This window comes from Triticum dicoccoides, chromosome 5B (genome assembly GCF_002162155.2).
Source record: "Triticum dicoccoides isolate Atlit2015 ecotype Zavitan chromosome 5B, WEW_v2.0, whole genome shotgun sequence".
Taxonomy (NCBI): domain Eukaryota; kingdom Viridiplantae; phylum Streptophyta; class Magnoliopsida; order Poales; family Poaceae; genus Triticum; species Triticum dicoccoides.
In genome coordinates, this window is record NC_041389.1 from 66086171 (window position 1) to 66098177 (window position 12007).

Sequence of the window (12007 nt, forward strand, 5' to 3'; positions counted from 1 at the left end):
TCTGGTGCTGGCCACATCATCCGCTTGAAAATCATACAATTCATTGATCATTCCAAGACCCGCGCACTGCAATTTTGGTTTCCAGCCAAAGGTTGTCGACGAGACACGTAGATCGTCACTTGCACAGATTCAGGGCAACGGCGCGCGCCGCGCCCCGAGGAACACCGGTCGTCACGTAACCGGGTGTAGCAGGGCGTTTAGGGCGTTTAGGCACTCTGACGTTTCCACCGCAGAACGAACGGCAGCTGACACGGCCCTGAGAGCGAGCGAGGCACACAGGCACGGAGACACCACGCACACAGACAGGCATGGGAGGAGGAGAAACTACCCATTCGGTTACGCGCAGCCAGGGAGGGGGCACCGGCGTATGTATGCATGCACGCGGCGCGCGCCAAACACCACACACACAAACCTCGTGAGCCCCCGCCGTTGGTTGGTTCCCACCCCTCCCCTGCCTTCTCTTTCAGATAGCGCCAAAGCAATCAGGCCCATCCAGGGCCCCGAACGGGCGGCGGAGATCGTCGTCGATCCCCCCAAGAAGAGAAGATCATCCGTCCACCGTCCGAATCGGCGATCATCCGAACCACGTGTGCCTGCCTGCACCTCGGCCTCGAGCTCTTCAAGGTCTTCCCATGGTGGCGGTGAAGTTCTTTTTTCTGCAGGAGTGGCATATTCCTCTTTAAGATCTTCTCCTATGATCAGGGGCACCAAGGCAAAGCAACCAATCAGTGAACAGAAAAAAGTTGTTCACAGCCAGGCTTTGGAGACGAAGTCAAGCCTGTCAAAAGGCGGTGGCGAGATGGCATCCAGCACGCCTGATGCAGAAATGTTAATGTGCCGTGGATCCATCCATATGCAACAAGGCGAAATGCTAAACAAGCTCCTTGACAGAGGCTTGAGTGAATGATAGATGATTGTCCTCGCAGCAGTAAATGGGGGAATTGATGCCCCGCTCCACACCAAGTGAAAGGGACCTTGGAAATGGGCAGTGACAGCAACAGCAGCAACCTCACCACATACCTCATCTCATCTCCTCCGCTCCGCACGGCCGGCCTAACATCGCACGCACGCAGCTGCACTGCACCCCAGTTCAAATCAACTTTTCAGTTACCATAAACCAAACAATCAATCAATCGGCTTGTGCCAGGTGCGCAGCGGGGAACGGCGGTCCGCCCACCGGTCGGTGTTACAGCGATACAAACAGCGGTCCGCCCACCGGTCAGTGTTGCAGCGATACCAAAGATCTTGCTGCAGCGCATTGGCTGGCAAGCACAAAGAGAGGTGAGCTTCCAGGGTCCAAGTGAGGTGCGCTGTCGTTACCTTTCAGACGGTGGCTGCATCAGTGAAAAGCGGAGCGAATTGACCGGCGGCCTTCCATGGAACCTCCGGGTGTACAAAACAGGATAAGGATCTGCGGACGGAAGAGTCGCGACGGCTCTGGGTGGCCACGTCGACGCGGATGCATAGCCGGAAGTACAGGGCGGCGTCGCTCTCACGCCCATGGGCGAACAAATCCTGCACAGAGAACAAGAAAAAGGGGGGCAAAAACAAGTGGGAATACTGCATAGCTCTCTCACCTTCAGGATCACATAGTGACCTGGTAAGGAAAGCTTGAATTGACACATGGAAGTAAAACCGGCCAGTTGTTGCAATTGTAATGCGGCCAAAACAGATGAACTCTTAACTTGAATTCCGGCAGTTGAGTTCCAGTGCAAATTCTCATCTATCAAACGAAAGTTTGTTGCTATTGAGCTGCCACGACGCGAGCAGTTAGGTTTTGCACAGATCTTATCTATCTACCAGTGACCAGGGGTTGTTTTCAACCCCTCACTTTGCATATAATACACTTGTGATCACTTTCCTCTGAACTATAAAACTATGTTGGTGCAAAATGATAGAAAGGACTGACCAACATGGACATGCAGAACTGTAACCAAGCCAATTCTAGAAGTTGCTAAGCTAGCAGAGAGTTCTTAAAACTAATTACAAGATGAAGAGAAATAATTCAATGAGTTAAAAAGTCCTTTAAATAAAGCTCACACAAGCAAGATCAGTGAAGTCGGTGCACCGAAAGAGACTGAAAATGCACACATGCCAGACACACGGGCATGCGTGGATAAGATATGGCAAAACCTGAAGCCACAAACACACTGATGGGATCATGTGGCGGCACATGCTTAATAAACGCAAGTCAACCTCTTGCACTGGTCCTCGTCAAGCCCATGTTGGTAACATCACATTCGAAGATCCAACGGGATTTGATATTTTATGAGACGACACGTAACTTTGTAGACAAATGGTCAGTGTGGTTAGGCAACCTACAGCGTATAATGCTTAATTGTCTAGCTCAGCCTAAACGATCAGTCATTTAGCCTACGTATCTAACTATCTATGACGACAAATACTAGTTTACAAACTGTAACAGGATAGGCAGGGGGTGAATTTTTCATTTGAGAAAAGATCCACTTGATATTCTTATTTTCAGGCAGATGTGGTAGTACAACGATTGTTTCACTCTACAGTATAGTAATAAAAATGATGGGCAAATCTATTTGATAAGGGGTACATCAACAAAAAAGAAATCCCTGACAACTTGTCAGTCTTGCCCAAATAACTACATACATATTGCAGACAATATAAAAGGCAACAGCAACTTGTCTGGTGATCATTTCACTTCAAAGAAACAGGCAAGCATGAGCTGAAAGTGAAAGGCCATGGAATCGATCTAGAAGTTGACCTAGCATTTATTGGATAAAGGCACGCTGCTCGAGGGAAATCTCTTGTACATTCCCATATCTGCATTTGCAATATTATTTAAAGTGAGAATGGATAATATCAGATTCTGCAAAAATATTCAATGTCCCAAGCAGACTAGAAAATCAGGCAAGTAACCAATACACATAGGTTACAGCTTGCAAAGGAGCGGTTGGTATATTGCCCAGCACCACCAAAAGAAAAGATGGGCCATAGATTTAAAGCAAAGATCAACTTCAGAGTTTAGATTCATATATATTTCAAGATTAAGACAAACGTGCATGTTTTGCAGACCACATGCCTGTTGGTGGACAAAAGGACAGCTACATGTCCTCGTAGAAATCACTACACAGAATCTATATTTCTTCCCATGCCCGACTAGCCAATAAGGATAATGTTTGTCTCTAGATCTAAAGGAAGAACAAGCACTGCCACACTAGAAGAGTCTGTCTTAGTCTTCAGCCCCAACACACAATTCCATCAACCTACGTATTCAGGCATGAGAAGCATTACCATGACTTGGTTCTAAAGGATCACCCGTTAACTTCCAAGCAACTAGTGCCATATTCCTTGGAGACATGGCGGGATCAAACAGAGGAAACAATGATGCTTCAACTGCACTTCCTTGCTCTTGAAGAAACAGTAACCGATCAAGTAAAATATATGTTTCCACCAGTGGACCTAAAGCAGCCCGGAGGCACCAAAAGGGACCTATGAACTCCTGCAAGAATAAAAAGATAATTGTTGAGTTGGCAGTAGATTATCCCCGTGGGGCGGGGGTATCCCAGGTACTACTACATTTTGTGAAGATGGTTTAGATAACCGTATGGATGGATATTTTATATATTAGCTGTTGAGCACATTTATATTGTGTATGGATACAATCTTAATATCTGATAGCTCCACTGCCAGAAGGCATAGTATGCTACTTAGTCTAGTCCTAGATTAGTTTGTAACATCAGATTCCTGTCCCCATTGTATTAAGTTTGTCACAGTATTAAAATGTACAGGTCAGTTATGTTTTGCCAAACTGTACTGGCACCGACCCACCAACCAACCGCAATAGAAGCACATGTATTATCATTTTATGTTGTCGAGAAACTAATAAACTAACTAATAGGCATGATGTGCCAATATTAGGATTACAGTGCTTTACAAAATACTGCAGACTTTGCTTCAAAGGATCCAGTAAACATACTTATTAGTGCTTATCAGTACCAATATTTTCGATATGAATTCAGTGGTATAATTTTTGTTCCCGCCGCAGTCGGTCTCGTTGGTTAAATGTATGGTCAAACTTAAATCTCGGGAAGCGTTTGCGCACTACATTGTGGAATGGAGGGAGTATCATATAAAACAGGATATCACTATTTTCATTTTGATTAAGAACAAATAGTTGAAAAACAGGTACTGCATTTAACTTCTTGGAAGTATAATACAGCAAGAAGACATAATACAAAATTCAGACTAAGACATACGGTGAAGTGTTGCACATCCTTCCATATTTCGAGTAGATTAACATCTTCCACAAAACCACAGCCAAGACGCCCTAATCCAGAGATTGTGAAATCTTTGAAAAGTGTGAACTTGCAACATTCATCAAGATTGGTGTCACTTGGTCCCACGTTAACTCTTGATATGGATGAACCAACAACTGCTGAAGTTGAGTAAGTATCACCTGCCAGGATTACTCGTTGTCTTTATAAACTAGAAAAACAGACAATCCAAAATAGTTGCAACTTATGAGAGGTATAAAAGTTAAAACCTGTACAAAGTTCGTTGCTGCAACACTCAACAGCCCCTTTAGGAGCAGTTGGTTCTGTGGGCAATGAACCATCTGTATTCATGTTTTGTTCCTTGCAGTTAGGATAGGATAAATCATCAGCTTTCCCCATAGCCGAATGGGATTCCATAACTTTTCGAAGCCTTTGACGGCGCAGAGCTTTTCCTTGCCTTCCAATTGATGGACTCAATCTTGACACTTCAGGGAAATATTTCTCAAGTACCTACAGAAAAGACAACTTAGGAAGTCCCAAAAGCTTCTTGATTTAATCATAAGCCAACAAACAACTTCTTGTCCAACAAAACAGTGAAACTTCTACCAGAACTCAAAAGCTGTTATGTAAGCTTGTGGAAAGAGATCTAGCATAAAGTCCCAATTAATATATGAAGGAACAAATTTTTTCTGTGGTTACAACTTATCCGAGGAACTTGCTGATGCAACTGGTTCAAATGAGACACGCACTCATCAGCAAGTTAAAGTTGGGCGACTAGACCAAATGGAGTAAGTTCACTGTTGTCCAAAACATTTTAAACATCAGGTTGGTCTGTACCCAATATAAAGGGGTGGTAAGGGTAGCAAACAGGAATCATAAATGCTGCTTACATGAACATTAAGGTGATTACAAAGTATAAAGCATACCTTCACTACAAGGTATCAACAAACAGCCATGCCTGACAGCTTTTTTCTTATCTTAAGCACACAAGGTTTTCTCAGTACACATTACATGCCTAGTCATCAAGTAGTATTGAAGAACATGCATATAAGTTGCAAAACAAGACTACCAAAAAGTAAGGAACTGAGTGGAACATCCAGGATTCAAATATGAAGGCTGAAATAACAAAGTATTTACCATTTGAAAAGCTGCTCGGAAGGCATGTATATCAAAATTTTGTAGGGCCATTTCCTTGGTGAGGTTTCTCCATCTTTCTGCGCTCTAAAAAGGATCCACAGAAAGACTATTAAATAAAGAACAGTAGCATTCGAGACTACCAATTTGGCAGAAAACTTTAGTTCAGCACAAATCTTTCATCCCTAATAGTAGGAGATTACTACTCCCTCCGTCCCATAATGTAAGACGTTTTTTGACACTAGTGTAGTGTAAAAAAAACGTCTTACATTATGGGACGGAGTAGTAAATACAACTAGGAAATGGCTTCAGATATTCTGCTAATGCAAACATAACAACTGTAACTCGCAAGTACTGAATAAGTCTGCTAGAAAAAGACGAATGAAAATGAAAACTTGCTTACATGAACATAAGTTGTTCCTAACTTAGGGCGATGATGCTCTAGACCACATAACTATGTATCGTATAACATGTACTAAAGGAAAACTGGGGGCTTCAACAAAATGACAGACATTTTTTGTAACTTGCGCTACTATGTCTTGTACTTGTCTATGTCTTGACATTTTACCATCTTAAAAAATTATAATACATCTTTACAAGCAAGAATTGTTGTTATACCTGGCAAGCTAGGTCACGGATGCTTTTGCCAAGCACCAGTTTAGATGATTTAGCAGCCTTGCTAATAGGAAAACCAGGGCAGGTGTCTGTATCCTCGGACAACAAGTTGTAACAGCATCCGACACTTACCAATGCTTGTACTTGTTCACAGGACACGAAAACCCTGCCCACATGACACAGTTACCATGTTGGAAGGACATTCTTTGCAACAGGGAAAAAATGAATATGCAGCATTTTTATGTGTATGGAGAAAAGGCCACACTACATCAATTCAGTGTGTTCCCATGATTGCACAAAAAGACCAACCTTAGCATATTAACTGAAAGATCACCACAGGCATGAAGACCAGCAAGGACTAATTGAGGAATGCTATGATTTGGTTGCTCAATCTGAGGAATACTCTGATTACAGTTGTTAGTTTCTGTTATATGTTCACCATGGTCATCTTGACATGCATCCAACGTCACAGCTGCCAATGTGTCACTAGAAAGAACATGACAAGTGACAGTTCTTGGCACTTTGAACTGTTGCTTCTCTACACTGCAAAAACAACAGGAAGCGATTTGTAGAAACAGAAATCAACTCGGAAGAAGTCAAGGTAATAAAACTAAAATCTAATTTGACAAAAAGTGTACCATTTAGCAGCATAATGCTTCTTTATCCTCTCTGCACGAGTATTTGTAACAGACGCATGATGTGATGAAGCATCTATTGCTGTAACGGCGAGTTGGTACTCAAAGGATAAAGCTTGTGCAAGATAACCCTGATAAGGCAATTAAACAGAATAAGAAACAAATAAATGGAAATACAAATTATGAAGAATTTGAAGTTTGCTGTCGTTCCCAAAAGAATGTACAGTTCCCACAGTGTAAATCCATGGCTTTTAAGCTTCCATGGATAGGCCAAGCAAAGCATGGCATACGTTTGTACTTTCTAACAGCAATTCCTAGAAAAAATATACTCCAGATGTCTTTACACTTCCATGGTAGGCCAAGTAAGAAGGTAGAATATACATTTGTGCTTTCTAATTGCACCACCTATAAAAGATACTCCAGGTGTCTCTTTACATTTCGATGGATAGGCTAAGTAAGAGGTGCAATATGTTTGTGTTTTAAATTGCAACACCTAGAAAAGAAGAATACTCTAAATAAGTTGGCCTTAACATGGACCTGGTATGTTTCTTATTTGTATCCAGCATAAATTGCCTGCTCAGACTTGGCTAATACATAAGTTTGATGCTTAAGATGGAAAAAAGCATGAATGGAAGAAGTATTTCATAGGGTTTTATTTAAATATCTGAGTGCGATTACATGATTTTAATTATTTTTCTCAAATGAAGACTGGTTGTAATTGTGAAAAGACTTTCAAGTGCAAAGCTGATACCTGACCAGAACCTACATCAACCACTGTCTTGGCTCCACGACTCCTAGCAATTGCATCAACGATCCCAGATAGGGCTTCAATCTGCATCAAGCAAACCTCTCCAAACATGAGAATGCAAAGAGCTAAAAAACTGAATTTAACTTTGGACGTAGATCAAAAAAATAGTTAACAGGAGTATGTTTATCATTACAAGCTAATTACCTACTTCGTGCTTCTTCTTAGAGTTCATGCCTTGAGCAAGAACAGTACCAATTGATGCGACGCGCGAATTAGGTAAAAACTGCAAATTATTCAGGAAAAGGTAGGTCGGGATTAAATAGATGACAAAACGTGTGTGCTTTTTACATTGAAAGATCATCCCAATTTCCACATGTAAACCATGCAATCTGAAATTGCAACGCAAAGTAATATCAACAAAACCAAGCCAATGCAAACTAAGCAATGGGGCTGGAGGTGCAGCATGTGCAGAAATTTTGCACTATATGAAGTACTATTCAAACTCCCTGCTAATATTGCCGCTTCCTAATAAAATGCTAGCATGAGTATTTTTCTCAAGAAACTCACCAAAAGGGAAGGAGCTCTTAGGCTTAACAAATACGAATATTATTGACCAGATAATTAAGGGAAACCCGGCTGAAAACCATGAGTAATACACACTTGATCTGATAGGTGCAGGAAACGTACGGATTGTGGCGATTTTTGCTCACGTGGAAGAACAAGCGACCTCGCAGTGAGTATAAACTCCTGTAGTGAACTTGGCCAATGGTCCTGTAAAACAATACTCAACCACTCATATTCCACTTCCAGTAGAAGCAAAACAGAAACAGAAGGCAGGTTACTGAAAACAGGAGGCGAGGGCCCTTGCCTGGACGCAGCCGGAGGGCAACATGAGCAGGCTCTCGACGGGCTCCCGGCGGAGGCACTCCATCCAGTCGGCGTCCACCATCTCCCACAGCCTATCCTGCTCGGGCCGAATCCAAAACCAAACACCTCAAACGCGTCAGCAAGATGCACGTACAGTACACCGCAGCAGCAAAATGGAGGAGGGATCCCCGCGACCACAAGCACGCGGACCCTAACCGTGCTCCAAGAGGAGGTACAGGCACTACAATCAATCTCGCTTCGGGGGAGTGAGAGAGAGAGACGGGGAGGGGAGGGAGTGGACCTTGAAGAAGTTGACGACGTGGGCCTCGAGGAGCGGGCGGTGCCGGCCGAGGAAGGAGGCGATGGCCTCCATCCACTCGCGGGTCTGCTCCGCCGTCTCGCACGACCGCGCGCCGCCAGTCGCCGGAGACGCCGCCATCGCGAGGGGAGAAGTGGTGGGCGAAACTAGCACAGCGCAACGAGCTGCGAGCGGGCCGGTTTCTCTCCCGCCTAAACGGGCCGTTCTGGGCCGAGAGGTGGGAGAACACGCGTCGGTCTGGGCCGCACGTCGGCAAACCAACAACCAACAGCCAAGGACGACGGATTCTCAAAAAGAAAAAATGACGACGGATTTTGTCTCAAAAAAAAAAACCCGACGACGACGGACGGGACGGACATGCCGATGAGGGCCCCGGTCAACGTCAGAAGACCACGGAGTGACTGGGTACCGACACCGGCAGGTGGGGCCGGCGACGTAAAAGCTGCCGACGCGCGTCGTGCCGTTATCGCTAGCTAGCTCGCACTAGCAGGCAGAGAAGAAAAACAGCCTAGCGAAAGCGCAGCAGGTCGCATCACATGTCGCATCGCCGTCAGATCTCATCAACCGACCGATCTCCGGCACTGTTGGCCGGGAACAGGGAAATCGGAGCCATTAACGACCTTCTCTTTTGGTCTCTTCTCCGTGTAGTATTTTATAATATTCCTATGCCCAGTTCTTCTGTCAGAATCTTTGAGCCTTTCTTTTTTAGTTTTGGATCATGTTTGCTTGATCTTGTTTATGCTTTTTGTGTGTGAATGAAGTAGTAGCTGGGGTGGCATCATGCGATGCAATTGGCTGGTACATGGTGACAGGAGAAAGGTGCGAAAATGAAGTGTCAAGCATCAACCAGGAGATATTGTGTACTTGCTGCCATTCGAATAATACTAATACGGAGTAATTTTGTGTTGCGTTTGGATGCCTATTACTTTGTCTACACGAATGTGTATCCTTATGGTGAGATTATGGGATCATGATGCTCAAAAGATGGAGAAGGAAAGAGATTACGGGGATCATGAACAGTTGAAGTGGTTGTGGTTGACGAAAACAACAAACCACAAACAGCCCGACACGCCAAGATGAATTTCTTACAAACAGGCGTGTGGAGCAATTTGATATTACCTTGAGATTTAGTGTCATGTTTATTCCTTTTGCCTTGTTGACATAGTTTAGTAGTGACATCGCCATATTCAACCATCCATCTCGTGCACGCCTCGCGCCAATTGCTGCCTGGCGCCTTCCCCATCATCCGGTCTTCGCGGGCGCTCCACATCGTGCTGATTTCTTAGGGGGTCCATGATGCGTGGGCCGTATGCGCGATCTGGCCACCTTTCTGCGGTAACTTTCGTTGCACATGCTTGCGTCATCTCGTACGTTGCACCGCGTGCACTGAGTGAGGGCGGGTCGGCCTGTAAGCATCATTCATCTCCTGCCATGTTGTTTGCCTCGCGCAAGCTGGGTGCGCGTGTGCGCCCGGGTCAGCATTTGAGCATCGTTTCATTTGCTGTTGGATGTTTAGTTTGTGCGAGTTGGGTACGCCCGCTCGGCCGGGAATCATGTGTGTGCTTGGTCGGCCTGGCTCGTTGCGGCGTGCTCGTGTGTTCGTGTGGCCCCCCGTGTCTGGTGCTATCGGCTGGTTGTTGATGGGGTGGGCTTGAGATTCGCTCTATAGATGGGTGGCTTCGTCTCGGTTTATCCCGGGCTAGTAAGCGCTGGCGGGTGGATCCTCCGGGGTATGTGAAAGTGCATTGACACTCAATTACTATTTTGGCATTGATAACAATAGGATTAGTGAGATCTAATGTTGGATATCATGTTTATCTCAGAACATTGGTATCTCGTGTATGTGTGTGCCTACACACTACAAAAAATACTTCCACGATGATACGTATTTATCACAATAGATCACGATTTTTGTCATGCATGTACATCTGTGGCGATTTTATGACAGGATTAAGATAGTCATACATGTGCTGTCATAGAAGTGTTACATGAGAATACTCAAATTATCATCACGAAAGTGACCACTTCCATGACGATAAATGACGCGTCATGGAAGTGTTTTCGTCAAGGGTAACCGAGTCGTCGTTAAGCTATTGGGTTCTGATTTGGATCCGATAACCCGTCAACAGTTCGGATCAATGGGGATTTTCCACGTGCAAAATTCTCATTGGCCAAAGAAACCACGTGTCGGCTAGGAGTCATGACAGATGTCATTCATCCAATGGACGAGACGGGCCTATGAAAAAGTGACACATGCCACGGCCCAACAGTAGCCCATTTTAGGTAAAAAGGTCGGCCCAGTCAAAGGCCCATAAGATTTACTCAGGTACTAGTGGGCCGGCCCACTAATGGCCTACTTAAACATGGCCCATTTACGGCCCACCACCAGATTTCCCCGTTAATTGTTCGCTCAGTCTTAGGGCCTCATTACGACCCAATGAGTTTTCAGCCTGTTAGAGGCCCGATGTAGAAATGGACCCATTTCAGCAAGGTGTGTCTTTCGGCCTAATAATGGCCCGTACTGCACATTGTTGGAAATATGCCCTAGAGGCAATAATAAAATGGTTATTATTATATTTCCTTGTTCATGATAATTGTCTATTGTTCATGCTATAATTGTATTAACTGGAAACCGTAATACATGTGTGAATACATAGACCACAACATGTCGCTAGTGAGCCTCTAGTTGACTAGCTCGTTGATCAATAGATGGTTATGGTTTCCTGACCATGGACATTGGATGTCATTGATAACGGGATCACATCATTAGGAGAATGATGTGATGGACAAGACCCAATCCTAAGCATAGCACAAGATCGTATAGTTCGTTTGCTAAGAGCTTTTCTAATGTCAAGTATCATTTCCTTAGACCATGAGATTGTGCAACTCCCGGATACCGTAGGAATGCTTTGGGTGTACCAAACGTCACAACGTAACTGGGTAGCTATAAAGGTGCACTATAGGTATCTCCGAAAGTGTCTGTTGGGTTGGCACGAATCAAGACTAGGATTTGTCACTCGGTATGACGGAGAGGTATCTCTGGGCCCACTCAGTAATGCATCATCATAATGAGCTCAATGCGACTAAGGAGTTAGTCACGGGATCATGCATTATGGAACGAGTAAAGAGACTTGCCGGTAACGAGATTGAACGATGTATTGGGATACCGACGATCGAATCTCGGGCAAGTAACATAGCGGTGGACAAAGGGAATTGTATACGGGATTGATTGAATCCCCGACATCCTGGTTCATCCGATGAGATCATCGTGGAACATGTGGGAGCCAACATAGGTATCCAGATCCAGCTGTTGGTTATTGGCCGGAGAGATGTCTCGGTCATGTTTGCATGGTTCCCGAACCCGTAGGGTCTACACACTTAAGGTTCGGTGATGCTAGAGTTGTTATGGGAAATAGTATGTGGTTACTGAAGGTTGTTC

At 44.6% G+C, this 12007-nt stretch overlaps 1 protein-coding gene across 2 annotated transcripts; it reads right to left on the reverse strand.

Moving 5' to 3' along the window:
* Positions 1 to 2454: 2454 nt before the first annotated feature.
* On the reverse strand, positions 2455 to 8709 carry LOC119307406 (protein RRNAD1-like). 2 transcript variants are annotated; one of them, XM_037583481.1, is made up of 13 exons: positions 8551 to 8709; positions 8251 to 8346; positions 8070 to 8153; positions 7591 to 7665; positions 7386 to 7466; positions 6638 to 6765; positions 6309 to 6542; positions 6003 to 6165; positions 5388 to 5471; positions 4520 to 4760; positions 4233 to 4432; positions 3268 to 3475; positions 2455 to 2796 (listed from the first exon to the last, which is right to left on the reverse strand). In XM_037583481.1, the coding sequence occupies exons 1-13, from the start codon at positions 8686 to 8688 to the stop codon at positions 2738 to 2740; spliced, it is 1791 nt and encodes a 596-aa protein (XP_037439378.1). In that variant the 5' UTR covers positions 8689 to 8709; the 3' UTR covers positions 2455 to 2737. The 2 variants fall into 2 exon arrangements, with proteins under 2 accessions (XP_037439378.1, XP_037439379.1); XM_037583482.1 differs by lacking the exon at positions 7591 to 7665.
* Positions 8710 to 12007: the final 3298 nt, after the last annotated feature.